Source organism: Cyrtonyx montezumae, unplaced genomic scaffold (assembly GCF_038088225.1).
Source record: "Cyrtonyx montezumae isolate F1298 unplaced genomic scaffold, pur_monq_1.0 scaffold_18, whole genome shotgun sequence".
NCBI classification, from domain to species: domain Eukaryota; kingdom Metazoa; phylum Chordata; class Aves; order Galliformes; family Odontophoridae; genus Cyrtonyx; species Cyrtonyx montezumae.
This window is the reverse complement of record NW_027071914.1, coordinates 17,139,348-17,160,359: the sequence shown is the minus strand read 5'-3', so window position 1 is coordinate 17,160,359 and position 21,012 is coordinate 17,139,348. Positions and strand designations below refer to the sequence as shown.

The following is a 21,012-nucleotide window of genomic DNA, read 5'->3' as shown; positions in this document are numbered from 1 at the left end:
CTATCTGCACAAAAGCACAAGGAGATGGCTCAGAGTCCTTCCCTCTAATTCACAGAATCACAGAATTACAGCTCCCTCGTTAAAAGCTAACTCGTATAAAGCATAACCACAACCTAACATTTTTCCTTGCAACAGAAAATCATCACTGTATATTCATGCTATTGCACATCAGGAAACAACAACAAAAAAGGGTAATTACTTTGGAACTAGAAAAGGAGCTCAACACAAACTGAATGAAGTAATTAAGGACCAGTTAGGACCCATTCAGAGATTACAGCCAGCCAGCCAAGACCAAAATTTTGCCAACCCAAAATATTTCCTCCAATATCTGACTAAATATTTGACTGAAACCTGATAAATATGATTTACCTAGACACCAGAGAGCAACCACCTACGACTTCTTCACAGGACACATTAAATCTGAATCTAACATCTTGAATGCCTTCATTTAAATTGTCCCCAGTTTAATCCTCCACATTTTGCTCCAATTTTCAGCATCAGACTTGAGAGTTGCAAAATAAGAGAGCTAGAAACACCTGACATCATTCAAGGGCAATGTACCTGAATGGTAACTTTTCCTGCTCACAAAATATTTTCAACTTTTTTTTTTTTTTTTTGGGGGGGGGTGGCAGAATGGGGAGGGAGGGCTGTACCTAACCAATATTTAAGCACAAGACTCCAGGTCTAAATCAAGCATCCATATTCTCAGTCACTTACAGGTTCTGTCCAGAATCTCACTATTTTAAACAGGACAATGAGAAGGACAAGTGTCATAGGACAAGAACTGCACTAAACACTTCCTGCTATTTCCAATATTCTAAAACCACAAAAGTTTGCATGTTTAAATGTTCCTATCTTCTGATACGGATATCAAAGAATTAGACTCAAAAATTTAATGTTCACCGTTAATTAAAAAGTCTGTCTGCTGTCCCTGAATTCTTTCAGAAATACTCTAAGTGGAGAGGATTCAGGCAAGTTCCATACACAGTGGACACATGAGAGCAAACAAATTGACAACATGGACATGTAGCGGACAAGACAATTACAGTTTGCCAATTTACCTGGAAGTGGAATAGGCATGCCAGGAAGGGGGACACGAAATGGAGGTACCATTAATGGTGGAAAAGCAGGAATTGCTGCAGTTGGTTGAGGTACTGCATGAGGAACTGCAGGAGGCAATGTCTGTGGGACTGGCTGGGGTACAGTCTGCACAGGTGTAGCAGAAGGAGCAGAGGTTGAAACACTGACTGATGGTGTGGCAACTGAAACACCCGAACTTGGGGTCTGGTCTTGTGTAGTAGGTGCTGATAAAAAACAAACAAACAAAAAAAAAAAAAAAAGAAAAAAAAAAAAAAGAAAGAACACCTTGTATCTCAGATACTACAATATATTCTCTGCAAACATACTGGCTCTCTGTTTCCCAGCATGCTACAGTAGGTATGCTTAGAATCAACAGGAAGACACTCTTGGACAGAAAACAGCTTTTGCCTTCTCTGTAACACTAAGTATTTTCAGATTTTGCTTTGTATCATTCATTACTCCTAACAAGTCTGTACAGTGGTGGCAAAAGCACAGCAAAGGAGAAACAGAGCTCATTCAGTACATACATTAAATTCTACTCTGCATCCCTGTTCAGAAGAACAGAAAGGGAACAGAAAGTTACAGAAAGTTTCAAATGGAAAAAGTTTATTCTTATATTGAATTAAGGAACATTCTGTTTTAGTGAGCAATAACCAGCACGTGCATGACAACAGTCCATCTACAACTACAATTACGATTTTGTGATCCAAGAATGGAAAAACGTCAATTAAAGAATGTGTAATTAAGCACGGAAAAGGAAAGTACTTTTTGTTTAGAAGCTGCAAGAACTTTATTGGTTTTCAGTGCCTCCCAGTGGAAAAATACAATAGTGGCATTCAATTCAGCAATCCCTGTAGCATGCCTGGCATCAGCATGTAACCAGGATCGGTGCTACGTGACAAAGCACAGGCAAAACGGGAAGTAGAGACCTGATGGGTCAGAGCCATTGATCAGCCCTGAAATTCATATTCTGAGGTTTGGCAGAGTAGAGGAGGAACTTGAAAAATGTGTTAATTAAAAAAACCAGAAATGCCAATCATAAGCACATGATATACGGGCACACTGGATGCCTTCTTTAACCAGAAAGCAGAAGCACTCCCAATAGGGTATCAGTATCAAGGTACTTGGGTAAAGATTTTTGGTCTGTTGTAATTAAGTGCTTCAGAATGAGAGTTCTTCACCTAAAATTTAGGGAAACAGAGCCAGGAGCAAGCTTGTGATTTAAGGCCGACACCAAATCAGTACCAGATGAGGACGGAGCTTACCAGAAGCCCCAGTCCTTCACAGACCAAGCCTGAGAGTTGTAAAATAATTTCAACTGGTAAAATTTTATCACCTAGGCACAGACACCAACAGTAGCAGTTCCTGAAAGCAAAGACAAAGTTTAGCAGGTAGAACAGGCAGAAGTAGAACAGACTCTTAGCATTTAGCATCAAGAAATTTTGCTTCAGAGAAGGTGCATGAAGAGTGATGTCAAAACTAGGAGCAGTTCTCAGACACCTAATGCTCACCTGCTGCCTGCAAAATGGCTGCAGCCTCAGGTGATGGCACCAGACCTACTGCAACAAAGCAGCTGATCACTGTATCTCTCATACTAAAGCTCTGAAAAGTTTTGAGCAATGCAAATTTTTTGTTCCTTCAATGACCTCCTTCCAGGACTAACAAAGCACACTTTGTGGGTTGCCCAAACCTGACTTCCCTCTGAACAAAGATACAAGGCATTTGGGTTAAACTGCAAATTAAGCTGACTTGTCTCTCCTGCTACAGCATAAAGGTCAAATATTTCAAAGGGACGCATCTGTGCGCTACAATTGCTCAGCAATTGCTCATCTTCTGTGGACACTTTGCCTGGCCCACTGTACAAGTTTCTGCCAGCACAGCTACAACAATAAGAGCTATCAAGGGCCTCCAGAGCAGCAGAGATGCTGTGCTTTCAGTACCCTGCACACAGGCATAGCACTGACCAAAGCGTTTGTTAATTAGCATGCCTTGCTTTGTCCACACATGCTGACTTTACTCAGTTGTTTGCTGGTGACAGACTCATGCAGATAGATTTAGAGTACATAAAATACACATCTGTGTTGATGTTCTGCTCTAGAGGCATCTGTTAGCATATAAATGCCAAAGTACACCATAAACTATCGTTTGATGCAGTTGCTACGTATAAGCATTCACTATGTCCATACTGCATAAATCAGGACCCCTATTCTCCTGGGGTTTCTCACTAAGAAAATCCTTAAAAGCAAAGACTTTGATCATGTAATCAGCAGTAATCTTCAGACTCTTATTCAAAGGTAATCTGTGGATAATAATGGGGCTAAGGACTTTCTTTTTCCGTTTTTGTTCAACTCCAGCAAATGGGAACTTATGAGGCTTAGCCAGAAAGCTACTAGTGATAAAAATAAGACATCAGAAGGAGCTCTGTTCTGCAGTCAACCGATTCTACGTGGCCCAGAAAGAGCATGAAAGATTTCCTCTGAAAGCAACGAATGCAATCTTAGAAACAGAGGAAACTGTACAATTGTAATTCCTATCTCAATTTTTTTTTTTGGGGGGGGGAGACACATATTTTTAAAAACAATTTTGGTTTAACTACTGTCAAAAGGAAATGGATACATAATCGTTTTGATTTGATGTGATAACAGCAGGGGAAAAAAAACCATACGAAGACCTAAAGAAAAAGGGTTGCACACTGACCTAGAGATTGATCTACCAGAGCACAGCATTACTTTAACTCTTCCAAATCAGAAAGAAAAAGTAAATAAATAGAAATAAACATGCATGCAATACTCTTATGGATTAAAAACTGTACTCTGAACACACCCCACCTGACATGGGAATTGCTCCCTGCTGGATACTAAGCTTTCACTGCAGCACTTCCCCAGAGCAGCTCCCCAACATGGCAAAGCTGAGAAACCCTCAGGTACTCACTGGAATTTGTCTGTGAAACCGAGGTGGCCGTGGTCGTGGTGGAGGTTGTGGAGGACTGAGTGCTCGAGGAGGTGGACGGAGACGCGGCCGCGGCACTGCTGGTTGTGGGAGTGGAGGCACCGACCTGGGCCTGGGCCGCCAGCATCGGGGTCAGCTCCGACTGCTGGATGACCTTCACCCCGTCCGGCTTGGTCCACGCTGACTCGCGCGTACGCGCGTTGTAGAAATAGACCTACGAGTTAAGGATGTCACAATCAAACAGGTGCTCACCTGACAGGGGAAGACGTATCACTGTTTTAGCTACTCCTGCTCTAATTAAGTAATTTTAATAAGACAATGAACAGAAGTATATAGGGCTTTACCATGAAACCTTTTCTTAAAAAAGTAGAGTCCCCACGTGAAGGACTGCACACTGCAACGTCTTGACAACAGCAGCAAACACCCATTACTCTGTTGCCTCTGGTAACCATCCTACCTTGCCATCTGGAGTTTTGTTCTCCACCCATATCTCTTCAGCTGGGGGCATCGCTGGTGTCCCAGGGGCAGTGACGGGTGGCATTCCCGGAGGGAACATCATTCCGGGAGGCGGTGGCATGCTGCCCATGGGAGGAGGCATAAATGGTGGTCTCTGAAGGCATACAACAGCAATAATGTAATACCATTTTCAAATTGGGCTTGCCAATATTAAAGCACCAACATTCATTATAGCTGTGCTAACGTTAACTGCCCATCCCCAGAGCTTTAGCAACCAGCAGCAGCTCAGAGAACTCCCCGACAAAGCACCACCTATGGAGGAACAGCACAGGGAAGAAACACTCCACACCTGAGACATTAACGCAAATGCAAAGCAGCAGAGAAGAGTGGCAGGAAAAGGAGCGGGGTGAGAGAAAACTACTCTCTGAAAAAGGAGAAAAAATGCCCCTGCAAAAGAGAAAGAATGGTAGAACTGTTTCTGAGTAACGGCCCCTCAGACACCTCACCACTGCACAGTTACAGTCTCAGTCATCCAGCTAACGTTAATTTAAAGAAAACCATCAAATTTATCTTCATTATCACACGATCAGAAGAAATCCAGAACTGTCCTGAACATCTGCTGGTACACGTAAAACTGAATGCCTGGTTTTCTAATTAAAGGTACATTTATCTCACTGGTTTATTTGGACTGTTCTGAAACTTCCCATATGTAACAAGTATAGCAAATGCTTCCCTGCGAGAAAGGGCAGTCAACAAAACCCATCAACTTCTTTAATTCACTCTGCATTCACCTACAACTGCCCCAACTATCCACATAACTCTGGTTTTAATTGAACTTATGATCCACAACAGTTTCTCCTCAAAAAAGCAGTACCAAGAGAGTTCACTGCAAAAAGCTTCTAGCTGTGCCCTCATAACTAGCAAGCTGCATGGCGAAATGCATCCATGCAGCAGGATGAAAGCTCTGCTGAAATCTGCAGGAAATCCCATGTAACAGAACTGGGTGGCTCAGGGGGATGTGCCATGCAAGCCAACACCAAGCTGTACCCACACTCTGGGAATGAGTCCGACCTGTGGTAGCTTTCAGTGTGCCATGCCCTTGGTTTCTGCATACATTTGGCTTCTTTGGGAAGCTTTCCTGAGATAAGATCTCTGCTGCAGGAGATGTATTTTAAACTGCTTTTTAAATTCATGTACCAACTCTTGATTTTTTGTTCAGAACCATTATAAAGGAAGTCAAAAGGCCATGGACAGAATAACAAGAAAGCCAGTAAGGTAACTTTCTTTCTTGAAGACTTCTCTACAGCTCCTCCATCTGGCCGTTAGAGGATCTTTCTCTTTACTACCCTGCAATCTGTAAGAAATCCAGTAGCCTACTTTTAGCGCGCAGTTGCTCTTTCCTGAAGAAAAAAGGAGTTGAGTTGTCCCAGGGCAGCACTAGGAACAGAGGAGAGGATCCCAGCGTGCAGTCAGGGGACACAGAAAACAGCTCAGCTGCACACTAAGCACTGCATCACCCTTAGAGTTGTGTGCAAAGCAGAGCATGGTGTTGACAAGGTACGAAGAAACGCAGACAAGTTTGGAGCATGAATTTCACGCATGGCAACGAGCTGCAGATACACTTAATGCACAGTATGACTGAACAGCCACAACGTAACAGCTGAGTGCCACAGCACATGCACAGTATAAATCAAATATACAAAACAATGAGACGTCAGGGCTCTGGGCTTCAAATTAACTGGCTGATTCTTGAAATGGTGCAGGCACCAGGAAGCAGGTCCCGTGCATCCTTCCTAGGTCCACTGCACAATTCAGCACCTTCACTTTCTTCAGAGCTCTCTAGTCAGTGAAGGGTGCGTGAATGCTAACACCATAACAGTGGGAAAACAGGATCACAAAGCACCAAGAGAAAGGTGTGTGTGTGGAAATAGTCTTAAATAAATTTAAGCTGAATATGAACTCATCCAAGACCAAGAACAAGGTCCTGGTACCAGATGAAGGGAAAAGACAGCTTTCCACTAGACTGGGGGCTGCTGACATCAAGAGAGTTACTGTTTCCATCTTCAACTCCACGGGTCTTTTCAACTGAGAACTGAAAGAAACAGCTACTTCACCCCTCCAAGTTCTAACACCATGCATTATGCCCAAGGAAATAAAATCTACTATGGAAAACACATTTTTTCTAAAGATCTCAAACTCGAGATGACGACAGCACGCGAGACGAGGCTGCAGGGTCATGCTGGTTTATTTCATGTGAGGTCCACATTAAGCCCTTGCTCCCGTACTGGTGGCTTCTTTGCTTCCCTTCCTGCTGCTCCACCATCTGTATAAAGCTATATGCAAAGCCATACACGAACCACTCTGCACTGGGAGTGATGTGGAAAGAAGCTTCCATTGTTCAGCTGCCAAAGACACAGGCAAAGCAAGACCAAAAATAGCATAAAATAAGCCCTGTTACCATGTTTTCTCTCCCTGCTCTTTCAAATATATTTCACAGAATGGTACTGTTCACTATTCCATTATAAAGAGTGGATTTAAACCATTACTTAAAACACCACACAGTATTATTCACTGCCTACAGCCCCACATGGTAACACAGCGCTCCAATACCCCTGTATTACAACAAAACTTTTCTTATTCACAAGTATGTTGTGCCTTCAAACTGCCCAAATATCTGCAAAGTAAGCAGAAGCACTTAAACTTACATCATCATAAAACGCAAGCAGAGATGCACCTGACTGGAGCCCAGAAGGCTCCCAATATGCTCAGACTAATCCTGTAGATGCAAGGAACGCTCAAAGTTAAAAAAAATCACAACAAAAAGCACACCAAGCACCAAACGTACTGAGATAAAGAATGTGCTCCCTCAGACAAAGGAGAACACAGACTCGTGTCAGTACGAGGGATATGTGCCTCTGACTCAGTCAAACCCTGAGCATACTCTCAGGTTTTCCAGATGTTTTTCAGTCCACTGACAATTTCTGGTGTATCACTAATGACATAACCTTCTGAATTCAGCACAGAAACAAAACATACTCAATCACTGATTACAGATCTGCTTATCAGTCACTACTATCTGACCAGTCCCTTGGCAATCAGAACTAACAGCAAACTTCCATAGCGATTGCCTTTATGGCTCATGCCAGAACTCGGGCAGAATTCAACCCACTGTACCTTCTGCCAGTCTGTGCTCATTCACCACTGCTCAGTAAGCAGTCACAGCGTACCAGATCATCCCAAAATGCCGATACACACCTCAAGGGTCTGTTTTTCCAAGTGCAGAGGGCTTTGTACAGCTAACTGCTGCATTCCGCGTGGCCACAAGGCCCGAAAGTACAGTTGGGTTTTGGTTAATGGTGGCAGTGAACTCACCCTGGCCACATACACCGTTACGTAGAATTGCTGTAAGAAGTGGTTCTTCATACTGCCACACGTCAGCATGAGTTCTGTAACAGCTCACAGCAACCACATGCCATCCCAGCAGCTTTCCTCACCCACCTCAACGCTCTCCTTTCCCAATCCCACACACAGACAGGCAGCACCCTACCTGCCACACCCGCAGACAGGACAGCCCGCGCTTACCTGCAGGTGTGGGGGTCCCATCGGTGGGGGGATCCCTCCTGGGGGTGGCATTGGAGGCATGTTGGGGTCGAAGGGAGGGCGCCCGAAGGGGGGGCGCGGCGGGGGCGGGGGGCCCCGCATCATCCCAAAGGGCGGCGGTGGGCGCATCAGTGGAGGGGGTCCGCGCATCACTGCGTTCGGGGGCGGCGCGGGGCCACGGAACCTCAGCGCCTGCTGCTGGGCCATCCTGCGGGGACACGGGACACTCAGATCGCTATCGTTCACTGCTGAACTGCACGAAAATCAAAGCTGGTTAAGAAAAAATAAATAATAAAAGAGGAAAACCTCCAACAAAACACAGCCGGGTGAGGAAATATGCCAAGATGTCATTAAATGAAAACCCGTACGCAACTGCTTCAGTAGGTTCTTCCCTTCGCAAACTCAAAGGACGTGAGTTATTAACTCCGCACAGAGAGAAACAACCGCCCTCGAGCTGGAACCGCCCCGGCCCCACAGCGCTCCGCAAGGCGCGGCTCCGGGGCACAAACCGCGCGCACGTGCGGGGAACGCGGCTCCGCCGCTCCGAGAGCGCAATTCCGCCCCGCGCCGCTTCCGCACGAGGGGAGCAGAGGGCACCAACAGAGGAGCGGCACTGCCCCGCGGCCCAACCCCTGCCCCGGAAGGAGCAGCCGCGTCCCGCCCCGCACCGGCGCTCCCTGCCCGCCCACGGAGGCCCGGCCCGGCCCGGCGGTCTCGCGCGGCGCGGACAAAGGCGGAGGAGGGGGCGGTAAAGGAGCGAAGCCCGCGGCCCAGCCTCCCTCATCCGCCGCAGGCCGCGCCGGGCAGCGCCGCGCTTAGGCCGCAGGAGGCCGGTCGTGGCCGCGGCGCACAGCCGGAGCGCCGCGCCGCGCGGTACCTGAGCTCGCCGCTGAACCGCTCAGCCGCCGCCGCGGCCGCCTCCCCCTCGCCGCCTCCAGCCCCCGCGCCGCCGCCGCCGCCCCGTTCCGCCATCGCCACCTCGCAGCGCCGCCGAGCCGCTGCCGCCACGGCCAGGCCCCGCCGTACCCCATTGGCCACCGCCCACGCCCGTCAGCGCTCGCGGGGGCGGGACCGCCCCGCGATTGGCCGCAGCGCCCGCCGACTTTGAATGGAAGAAGCCAGACGCACCGGGATTGGCTGCCGGGGGCCGTCCCGCGCCGCTTGCGACCCAGTCACGTGAGGCGTGACCCAGAGAGAAGACGGGAAGTGACGTCACATTGTCCGGAACAGGCCGTAGGGGAAAAAAAAAAAAAAAAAGGAAACCGCGTCCAATCAGCGAGCAGAGCGCCTGGAGACGCGCACCAATCGGATCGCAGGGGCGGCTGCGCACTCCCAATCACAAAGGGCGCGCCCCGTTACGTCACGGCTCGTCGGCAGCCAATAGCGGGACGCGAGCGCCGCGGCCGCCGCGCCGGAAACCAGCGGCGCCCAATGAGCATGCGCGGGCCGCCCCGCCCCGCCCCCCCCGCTCCGCCGGGGTTCGCTTTGTCGCGGGTGGGCGGTGCCGCTCCGCCCGCTGCCGGCGCGGGGCGCGCGTGGGCTCCGTGCGGGGCCGTGACCCGCGTTGGTCCCGGCGCTGTGCGGCACGGCGCTTGGCCCCATCTGAGGCGGCTGTGGATGCGCGTACAGACGGGAGCTGCTGCGGGAGATGGGAGCTCAGCGTGTGCCGTTGGTCGTACAGCGCGTTCCACAGCACTCCGTGCTCCCACTGCCCAACTGCGCACTTCCACAGAGAGGAGCACCTGACAGCCATAGGACCGCCGAGGTTGGAGAAGAGCTACGAGGTCGTTCCGTCCAACCGCCCGCCTGCCACCAACGGTTCTCGTTAAACCGTGCCCTCGGCGCAGCGTCCCTTAACCACCTCCGTCCCGGTGACTCCGCCGCCTCCCTGGGCGGCCCGTCCTGCACCGAGCGCTCGGTGCCCTGCACGGCCACGTCGCGTCTCCGCAGGGAGCTCAGCAGCTCCTCCCGTCCCGACCGGCTGCGATTCTGAAACCCCGTTCTTCCCATTTCTTCCTTCATGTCACAATAAAACAAAATAAAAGCCCTTATCTTGAAGTAATAAGAAAAATTGACATTACTAAGGGACTTTCTGATGGGGCTGTGCTGAAGAGGCTGCTGGATGCTTTGTTTTTGCGGCTGAGTTTCTTTCTTCGTGAGTTTTGCTTAAAGTCGCCGCAGCCGTGACAGCAGCTGGGGCTGGGGGGCTGAGGTTGGGGGCTGGGGCTGCCCACCCTCCCGGGGCTGCCCACCCTCCCCGCTGCCTTCACCCGGAGCAGCCGCAGGACGGAGCTGGAGCTGCGCTGCGGTGGGGGGGGGGAGGAGGGGTGCGCGTCCCCACCCCATGCCCCAGCAGAAAAGCAGAAATGCTGCGAGTGCTCAGTGCTTTCTGACGGCGGGAGATTAAAACCATTTTTGGACACGATTGCTCAGATCCTCCCCAAACAGCGGGGCTGTCTGTCTGCCACTAGCGTCTTTCATCCTCTTTTTCATCTGCTTGTTTCAGGATTGTCTCAATAATTCATTAATTTCGGGCAGGCAGAGAGCAGTGTCTGCGGGTCCCTCTCCTGGCGGTCAGCGGAGCTGCCCCGGCTCCACGCGGAGCCCCTCAGCACAGCCCCTCCCTCACTGCCAGGTTTGTTTTCTCAGAAAAACATCCGTCAGTAATTCTGAGACTGCAGCTGTTTCAAGAGCAATTAATTGTGAGATGCAGCGTGCAAGTCACCGCGATGAACTGGTGTCAGGCGGCTGTGGCTTTTGGAAATGGCACCGTTCACTGCGTGTTAAATACCTGCGATTAAATTTACCCAGATTTTAGTCGAATCCAGATTCTTATGCCACAAGTTGCTGTTCAAGGGACAGTAACTGACCAGCTGAGAGGACTCTGGGAGCTCAGACACAAAACGGGACCAGCAGGGTCAGGCTGCTCATGTCATCCAGCACCAGACTAGCTCCAGTGACTCCAGACCTACAGGGCTGTAAGCAGAGACGTGACAGTGCAAATGTGATGTCTCCAAGGCAGGCGGGGTGTTCAGAGAGCTTCTGTAAAACCCGCAGGCAGGGCTGTGACAGCAGCCTGGTGCTCCTCCCCGCTGCTTCTCGCTGCTGCTGTGGTGCTGCAGCCATGGCCCTGCTGCTGGGGCGGCTCAGCAGCGGTGGGCTCTGCTCCGAGCATCGTGGCACAGAGCTGCTGCTGTGTGGCCATGGGGAAGGGAGCACTTTCGTGTGGAGGTTTTTAAACGTTCCACCTTTCCAGGTGTTCATGTTGCTGTAATGTTCAAAGGAGTATTTTTTAAGTGGTCCTACATCGCTGTCAGACATTTGGGAAGGATGCTTGGTGTTCCATGTTGTGGGCACTCCCTCTCAAATCTGCCCAAATTCCCAAGTTCCTTAGGTTATGTCAGATGGCCTTTTTGTCCCCACTCACAGCGATGTGTCATACACTGACCCCAGCCCTGTGCCAGGCAGCACTGCACCCCCACGTGCTGCCCCAGCCCCACCACATCCAGCAGCTCCACCACAGGCTCGGAGGTGCTGACATGCTGTCATTCTTTTCCTGTTTTTTCTTTTTTCAGATTTGAGGTTGAAGTATGATGCTGAATTAAAAATCTTGCCCTGGGCTGTCTGCAGGGCCTGCAGGCTACTGCAGTGCCAGCATCTGCCAAGGAGACCCAGGGATGCTGTGTTGGAGGGCCAAAGCCCTGGGCTGGCACGGGGCGGCAGCGGGGGGTCCCATCTGGAGGGGGCAGGCAGCACTTCTGGCATCCCCGTACCTGATGTCCCCATTCCCAGTGTCCCTATTCCCTGCCCTCCCCCACCCCTCGTGCTGCACAGTAGAGCCGTGGGCTCGGTGTGGGCAGGGTCTGACAGGGTATGCCCCACGCCGTCTGGCACAGACCCCCCCGGCTGCCATAGCAAACAATGCAGCGAACAGGAGCACCGAGCATCTGTGCTGGGCATCCTCTAACAATGCTCGTTCCTGGCACCACAGCTCCAGCACTGCAGCCTGGGGGGCTCAGGAGGCGGATGTGGGGCTGACACCCACTGACTGCCAACCCCCGCCCCACGGGCAGCACGTGGCCCTCGCGCCCCTCCGGCCGCGGTGAGCACTGTGTGTGTGGCTGTGCTGGGGGCTGTGGTGGTGGGGAAGGCACTCGTGGGGGGTGGCACTCATGGGGATGGCTCTGGGTGCTGTTAAACTTTAACGAGGCACATCCCCACATCGACTGCCACGTGGCACAGTGCACGCGGTCCCTGGGCGCTGGGCTCCTTGTTCTGGCCTCATTCTTTCCCTATGGTTCTGTGACGAAAATCCGGATTCCCCTCAGCACAAGGTGCTGAGGTGCTTCCATAAAGGATCAGAAATCCAGCTGCATCAGCTGCTTTGCAGTTAGAAAATACTCATTCTGTCCTTCCCCCTTGGCAATGCAGCACTCATCCCTCTGTTCCCAGCGCAGTGCCCCTCCCCCTGCACCCCACACCCACCCCACGTGAGCCTGCACCCCCTGCTCACGCTGCTCTGGGCCATTCCTGGTGCTGCTGAGGGGAAGGGTCCGTGGTGCTCAGCTGTGGTGGGGCTGCAGAGATGGGACGGGTTGGAGGGTGGCCATGGGCAGTGTGAGCAGAGGGTCCTCAAACCTGAGCTTGTTTGGAGGTCATGGAGCGAACACAGCCAACAAAGCTGGGCTGGTTTTACTGCTGCTGGGCACAGCATGGCTCTGCTCTGCAGCACCTTCACAGGGTGCCAGGCCCTGCGAATGCTCCCAAAGCCGTGGGGGCCCCTGAGCAGCACCCGCCCATTGCAGCAGCATGGGATGGGGCAGGGGGTGCAGTGTGCTGGGGACACTGAACTCCGTGGGAGTCCAGGGAATGTCCCCTGCTTGAAGAGCAGCCACGTTTCTGACACTAATGGAAAAAGACCATTAAAAAGCTTTATGATATTCTGTTCTCCTACTTCTAGTCCCTCTCTCCCTTCATTGCTGCTGGCATTTTATGAATTATTGATGTGCCGAGGTGCTCTGCTCCCCGGTCCCTGCACCAGTGCTCACAGTGCCTGAGCTGCTCCTTCCCCACGGTCGCTCCGTGGGCCCGGGCTGCTCACCACAGCCACCAGCATTCGGTGCCCATCGGGTGCCCGGCGGCACAGCACGAGGCCCCAGGCCACGGGTTCCCCAGGGCAGGGCTGAGCGCAGAGCCCCGCGGGCAGCAGGAGGCACGGAGGAGCAGGCACGGGCAGGGGGGCTGCCCGGCCCAGAAGCACACAGGGGCAGTCCTGGGAAGCAGGAACGCAGCCAGGACATGTACCGGAGCCGGTGCAGAGCTCCCTGGGCAGTGCCCTGGACTCTGAGCTGCTCTTGGCCGCCAGGTAGTGCCATACGTTGGAGGCATGAGCTGTTCTGCCTGTGCTTCAGCTCAGCAGAGGAGTCCTGGGTAATGGCATCGGTGCTCATTCCCAGGACGTGGGCTCTCACGGCCAATTGCCTCAGGTTTCAGCGGCGGGGGATAATGGGTTTTCCATGTTGCTGTGTGTGCACGTGGCACCTGGCCCATCGGACACGTGCCCGCTCGCAGGTACCGGGCCGTCCTGCATCCCCGGTCAGCCCGGCTGAGGCTGCGGGGACCCCCACGAGGGAGCAGTGGGAGTGCAGGTGGACAAATGGGGCCTGGGGAGAGCCCGGCCACCCCACGGCACAGGGAGCGAGCAGTCCTCCTCCTCCAGCGACAGACAGGAGCTGGGATGTTTCCTTGGAGGTACACTCTCACAGCACTACTTACACTCCATAAAGGAGAACTGTTTTTTTTTTTCCAGAGGCAGAAAGCTGTGCTCAGGACGTGATGTGGTACCATTTGTAGACTGATTTGTTCTGGCATTTGGGGAAAGAAACAAACGGATCCAGAAACAACTGAGATATCAAACATTAAATACCACCCTCGTCTCGGGTCCCCGCACGCCGTGCTCTGGCTGCAGGGCTGTGGGACGGCTGCTCACACAGCTCCAGCTCCACGCTGCACCCCTGGGGCAGCTCCATCCATGGGGGCTCTGACAATTCATCCAGCCCTGTTCCTGTTTCTTCCTTGGGTTTGTCTTCCAGCCCCGATGTCCTTTCATGTGTTTTGCCGTGTGAATTCGGGGGTCTTTGGGCAGGTTGTGAGCAGCACGGTCCCACAGGTGGCTCTGGAAGAGGATTTCAAACACCGGAGATGAAGGGGACGTTCCCTGCATGCCATAAACGCTGCAGCTTTGTGCACGGCTCTGCTTGCTGCGTGTTTGAAGAGCTCAAACAGCCACAATTCACTCTGCTTATCTTCTCTTTTCAGTGCAAGCACTGTGGACAGGCAGGCTCAACGCACAGCGCTCGGTGCAGCGCACTGCCCCTTCTCACGCACTGCAGGTGCGGCACAGCCCTGCTCCTGGCTCCCTCCCCCTTCCAGCTGCACGGACACGGCTGCTGCGGGGGCACAGTCTGCACTGCATGGGCACGGGTCCACCCCACACTACAGTGCCTGGTGCCCTGCCGGTGCTCTCAGCACCCGGGGCCACCACCACACTAAGGGGGCCGTGCAGCCTGCAGGGTGCGTGCACTGGGCTCACCTGCTTACACCTCCCGCAGCCCCCACGTGTGCGATGTGCTCCAGCACAGCTCAGAGCTCCTGTATCTATTGTTACGTTTACGGCCCAGAAACGTTCAATGAGTCCTCACCAAAGCTCTGCCAGAAAGCGCAGAGGATCAGCAGAGATGAGTGCTCTCCTGAGCAGTGCTCCACTTTGGCCCCGCAGAGGGCAGGACCCCCAGCCCCCCGGCCCCACGCACCCAGCGCTGCCCCACACGATGGAGGTGCAGCACTTCCTTCCATGCACAGCAGGTTGTTTCCAGCGGGCTGAGGGCGTTCAGCACACGCAGCACCACTCCAGAACAGCTGATCTACGTTTATAGAACGCTATTGCATTTTCAATTCTCTTTGGATTTTAAAACAAATATTTCATCTACGCCTTGTGTCACCATATGAAATTCTGTTGAAAACACCATGGCACAAAGCTCCATATATATAGTTCTGAATTTGCTTTAAGAAACAATGTCTAATTCACGTCTTGATGATGGAAGAAATTTGTTTCTAACATTTCCAGGCAGACTGCAAAACATAACCACTGTCATTAAGGACAAATTTGCTTAATTGCTTTAAAACACGCTTCTGAAGATAACTGGCACAGCTGCACCACCGGAGCGACTCCTCCTGCTCCTATGGGTGCCAAGCAGTGCTCTGCCCGGAGCCAGCACGTTCCCACAGAGCTCTGCTGAATGCCCACCTGGAGCCGATGGTACCCAGCATCTGCAGAGCGACGGAGGGGACACGAGGAGCGGGGTGGGATGCTCTTCTGGGGCTGGGGGAAATGGCAACCCACGTGCACCGGAGGTGGGATGGAGGCCCTTGGGGTACCCGCAGGGTCCCACACCCCACGCCACCATCCTGCCTCCTCCCCTCCTGCCCGCAGCTCTGTGTGTCTGGGGGCTTTCCCCCCCCGCCTCTCCCTGGGATATCAGCTGTGCTTCTATTGATTTCCGCCCCACATTTGTTTTCGCTATTCATTATTAATGGGATCGTTTTTCTATCCTTCGTGCATGAAGGCAAATTTTGTGTAAAAATCAATTGAGTGAGCACTGCCAATGGCTTGTTTGGTTTTCTTTGCTTTCATCTCTGGTGTGCAGTCCCCCAGAGACACAGAGCAGGATATTAAGGAACAAGCATGGGATGGAGAAAAAAAATAATAAATCAAGCGTTAGTGGTTTGTGAAGCGCACGAAGGGATTTGCTCCCGGTCTTTGTCTCACACTGTGCCCATCTCCCCTTCAGTCACATTTCACTTTCTGCCTCCCAGTGCTGTGGAAGGGGCTGTCCTTCCTCCAGGGCTGCACGCTCCTCTTCCTGGGGGAGGGCCTGGCCATACTGCACTGCGGGTGCCCAGGGCAGCGCTAAAATCCCACCACTGCGGAGCGGCCACCAGTAGAGCTCTGTCCTCAGCTCCAGCCCGAGCCCCGTGGGAGCGAGGGAGAGCAGCAGGAGGGCTGCGGGCTCTGCAGGGAGTGCTGCCACCGACGCTCCCTCTGGGCACCAGTTCCCCGTCTTCCTTCCCTGCATTGCCCCTGGCATCACTTCCCAGCTCCAGGGCACTGCCCCTCACACCGAGCAGAGGACACACGCTGTTTTCCTGTGCTCCTCGGCACCAAATGTTAACGCAGCACGTGCTGACCTCCGACGTGAGATCCCAAACGAAGCTCTCAGGTCATGTGCATCGCATCGCAGCGCAACACATGTGGAGTAAAAAGAAGCACGGAGCCGGCAGAGAATGAAACCGAGCAGAGCACCGCGTGGGCCCTGGGCCGTGAGCAGCTCTGCCTCCACGCAGAGGAACCGGGAGCAGAGATGGATCAGGTGCTCGGGTCGCACTGACAGCACGCGGGTGGGAGGGGAGCGTGCAGAGCTCTGGTTTCCGAAACAGTAACTGTAGATTTCAGGGTCTAAAGTTCACTTAGGACTTATATTACGTCTTTAAGCCGTTTTCTGGACCTGTCCCGAAAGGACAAACGTAAAACCGTCACATAACAGAGACAAAAGCAGACTGGTCACGAATTAAAGCGGCAGGGACACCTTTGGCACCACAAGAACAGCACGATCCCCATCTCCCTTCGGCAGTGAGCGGGCAGGAGGACGCGGCACAAAGCGCTGAGCAGAGCCCGGGCGGGGCGAGCTGAACGCAGCTGAGCGAGGTTAACACGAACTGCAAATGATAACGGACCCACGCGAGGAGCGCTTCACACGTGTAGATATTCCTCGTTAATGCTGGGACACGAACGGCGCGAGGCTGCCACGTCCTCCTGCGGGAGCGATGACCGCGTTTAGCCCGGGTACTCCTCTTCCGTGGGTCACGGGCTCCTCGGGACCCAGATACTCCTCTTCCGTGGGTCACGGGCTCCTCGGGCCCCGGATCCTTCTGCTGAAAATGTCTTCGAGTTCGGTGTATCACAAACAGTATTTCCGCTTTAAAAGAAAGGCGGCGTCGGCTCCACGCTCCGTCGGCAGCCCCGGCTGCGGGGCCGACCCCACCGGGTCCTCGAGCCTGGGACCCGGCGGGGACGACGACACATCGCAGCCCCCGAGCGAGCAGCGGGCACAGCCCCGGCTCCTCCCGGCTCGGAGGTCTCTTCCCGGACAGGGCAGGGCAGGCCGGAGCCTTCGGTCAGGAACGGGGAGGGAGAGGGGGATGCCCCTACCTGCTTTTATGGCGGAGCGCCCGTTGGAGCCCCCAGCCCCGCGCTGCCGCAACGAGGATCCGCCGAAGTGCGGGTGGGCAGAGGGGAAGCTGCCGCCTGCATCGCCTCCTGCCCTTCTTATACAGCGGGAGGCGATTAATATTGCATCACCCTTATTTTAAATTTTCAGAACCCGCAATATAATGTAATGGCATAAGGGCATGTATTATTAAAGGACATTTGATTGGGGGAAAATCATTGGGGCCGATTGGAAAAACGCGGCGAGAGGAGCGCGCGGATTCCCGAGAGCCGCGGTCAGAGGCGGAACCGTCGGGTCCGCTCCTCTCGGGGCGGCGGGCGCGACCCGGCTCGGGCTTCGATGGCTGTCACTCATGAAATGCCACAGCGAAATATTCAGAAGAGCCTCACGCTTCGGCCATTAATTTTTAATCGTTAAGGTGCTTCTGGGAATCGTAAATAAAAGCCTTTTCCCCTTTTAAACAGCATTACAAATGAGCCCGCGGTGGGTTTGTTTGGGAGACGTTTTTGTTCCACTCCAACCGGAGGGGCCGCGGTCGTCGCCCGTCCGCCCCGGGTACGGCGCCGTGGGCACAGCGGGACCCGACGGGGCGAAGCTCCGTCCCCGTGCCCGGGGGAAACGCCCCGGAGAACGATTTTCGTTGATTTCGCGCTCGCAAATATTTTCCTCGGTCCTCCCAGCGCCGCCGGCTCAGAACGAGAGAGGGAGCCAGAAACGACACGTTCCCTTCGGGTTGAAAAATAAAGCCTTTATTCCAGAGTCGAGGTGGGGAGCGGCGCTCCGTCCGGAGCGCGACGGGACGGGTCGGGTCGGGTCGGGTCGGGACGGGCGGGGCGCGCACACGGCCCCCGAGCTCCCGGAGCTGCGCCCGGGGCCGCCCCGCGGACGGCTCTGCCCGCGCGACACAGTCCGGGAAACGTCGGGGACCCCGCGCCCGGCAAGGCGGCCCGGGGGGTGCGGGCGGCCCGCCCCGTCCCGGGGCTGCGGTGGGGCCGCGCCGGGGTCTCGTCCCGCGCCGCCCCGCCCCGCCCCGTCCCTCCGAGCCCCGGGTGCAGCCGCGCCGTCGGTGGGTGCGGGTCCCGCCCGTCGGGGGGGGTGGGGGTCCCGCCCGGCCGGGCCGCCGTCAGTGCACCGCGGAGTACTTCATGCGCTTCTGCTTCTGGCGCTGGTTGCAGAACCAGACGCGCACCACGTTCTTCTTGAGGTCGAGCTTCTCGGCGATGGCCGCGATCTTCTCGGACGAGGGCCGCGGCTGCAGCGCGAAGTACGCCTCGAGCGAGCGCTTCTCGGGCGCGGCGATGGACGTGCGCTTGCGTTTGCGCTCCGCGCCCGCGAACAGCTCGGGTTTGGCGGCGCGGTCGCGGTGCGCGGCCTCGGCCTCCTCCAGCCAGGCCTGCAGCACGGGCCGCAGCGCCGTCATGTTGTTGTGCGACAGCGTCAGCGACTCGAAGCGGCAGATGGTGCTCTGGCTGAGCGAGCCCACGCCCGGGATCTTCAGGTTGGCCAGGGCCGCCCCCACGTCGGCCTGGGTCACCCCCAGCTTGATGCGGCGCTGCTTGAAGCGCTCCGCGAACGCCTCCAGCTCGCGCGGGTCGGACTCCACGTCGGGCAGGCAGGGCGCGGCGGGCGGCGGCGGCGCGGGCCCCCCCGGCGGACCCACGCCCACGGGCAGGTGCCCCACGGCGCCCAGCGGGTGCGGCGGCAGCGGCGCGGGCACGGCCGGGGGCTCGGCCAGGGCCAGCGCGGGGGAGAGGTGCTCCAGCAGCTCCGCGTCCAACGCGGGGTGCGGCGGCGGCGCGGGCAGCGCGGGGTGCGGCAGCGCGGCGGGGGCGGCCGGGCCGCAGGGCACGCTGCTCATGGCGTGGTAGGTCGCGTCCGGCTTGAAGGGATGGCTCTTGGCGTGGGAGACGATGTCGACGGCCGCCAGAGCCTCGGCGCGGGCCAGCAGGCTCTCATCAAAGCTTCCAAATATATTGCCCTGGAGCTGCGAGCAAGAATGCGCATAGTGCAGTCAGTGGGGAATACTGTCATCTCCGGATTAAAAACCTCGCCGAGCACAGAGATTCCTCCTCAAAGCTCAGGTCATAAAAATTAATATGAAGGCAGCGGCTTTGCTCGAAGAGACATGCGGATCAGAGACGGGAGAGGGGAGCGGGATGGGGGAGCGCGGAGACGCGCGATTGTTCTGCTGACATGAAAAAAACATTAAGCGAGCGCCTGTCAAAAACCGTGCCTTAAAGCGGTAATTACGCTCCAGCTACATACCTGCGGGGCCGGGAGGCAAACCCTGCGCATCGCCTCCGCGCCGGCGTGCAGCCCGGAGTACTTGGGCTCCTGCAGGGCGGCGTGCATGGGGAAGGGCTGCTTGGCGTTCATGGCCATCATCTTCGCGCACCTCGCAGGTAGGCAGCCCCGGACATCGATTCAGGGTTGTCTCTGGCTCGCCGCTGTCAAAGTGAGCGATTGGCACTGACGGAGCTTCCCCCCGCCGCGCCCCCCCCCCCCCCCCCCCCCCCCCCGCTCCCTCACTCATCTTACACCGCCGCCTGGAGCGGGCCCCGCGCACGCGTGTTGCGGGCGGGAGCGTGGGGCCCCGCACCGGCTCGGGACGCGCCGTCGGGGCGGCTCAGGGGCGGCGGGATCGGGGTCGGCCCCGGCCGGGAGCGGAGGTTACCGCTCTGCCGGCCCCGAGCTCCCCGCATTGGCAGCCCGGCGACTGCCGTCGGGGGAGGGGGCTGCGGCCGAGGGTCAGCGCTCAGACCGTGCGGGACCTTCCCAGGGCGAGGGGAGGGCCGGGGACGTCGTCCCGTGTGTGACACGAGGCCGTGCAGACCCCGCTCGGGGCGCTCCCGGCTGCGGCCGTCCGAGCTCAGCCCGCGCTGCTGCGTCGCTCGCTCCGCACAGACGAACCGCGCAGGCCGCGGTACTTCAGAGGTGAAACCCTTTCTCTGCTCCCGTGCGGATAACGCGAGCCCCGCAGCGCTGCCATAACGCAGCTGCGCGAACCCGAGCGGCACTCGGCTCCTCCCCGACCCCACGGACCCCACCGGACCCACCGCCCCGTCCCGGTACGGCTCCGCTGAGAGCGCTGCGTGGCGGCCGCGGTACCGCGGGGGGGGGGGGGGGGAACCCACGGGGTTTCAGCGTCACGCGTGTACTCGGAGCCGTGCACGAGGTTTCCGTGCGGACGCACCGGAGGCCGCGAGCATCTGCTCGGTAGGACGCACGGCTCCGTCGTCCCGACACGGTCCCGAGGTGGGCATGACTGCGCCCGAGCGCTGGGTTTTTATTATGGATTTCTCGTCACGTTCCCACGGCCCCCGGCGTTGCCACACTTCGGTGGTCCGCGGATTTAAGTGATCCGCACGTGGGAAATGCGCGGCTCTGAGGGACAATTCGGATCAGCGCGCAGCTGATTCCCGGAGCTCCACTCCTTTGGATGGCGTTCACTGCGGGGCCGGGCTCGGGCTCAGCGACGGGCAGCGATCCGCTTCATCACGCGGTTCACATTCACAGAGGCCCACAGCCGTTGGCCACGCGTGTTCCGAGACGCCGTCCTTCCCCGTGCGGGGTCACGGGCCGAGCGAGGGGACGGGACCGCAACAGATGCGGCCCAGAAAGAGCTCAGCGCTGCGTGCGG

General features: G+C 55.6%; 2 protein-coding genes across 2 annotated transcripts in view; both read right to left on the bottom strand.

The window, feature by feature from the left end:
- TCERG1 (transcription elongation regulator 1) overlaps window positions 1-8,293 on the bottom strand; it is a 29,976-nt gene extending 21,683 nt beyond the window's left edge. The window contains 4 exon segments of the mRNA XM_065734915.1: window positions 1,062-1,304; window positions 4,012-4,243; window positions 4,487-4,639; window positions 8,068-8,293. Of these exon segments, the coding sequence (XP_065590987.1) occupies window positions 1,062-1,304; window positions 4,012-4,243; window positions 4,487-4,639; window positions 8,068-8,292 (853 nt within the window). The 5' untranslated portion in view covers window position 8,293.
- Window positions 8,294-18,495: 10,202 nt separating this feature from the next.
- On the bottom strand, window positions 18,496-19,757 carry POU4F3 (POU class 4 homeobox 3). Its single transcript, XM_065734936.1, has 2 exons — window positions 19,638-19,757; window positions 18,496-19,356 (listed from the first exon to the last, which is right to left on the bottom strand). Exons 1-2 carry the CDS (start codon window positions 19,755-19,757, stop codon window positions 18,496-18,498), a joined length of 981 nt encoding a protein of 326 aa, XP_065591008.1.
- Between the last annotated feature and the right edge of the window lie 1,255 nt (window positions 19,758-21,012).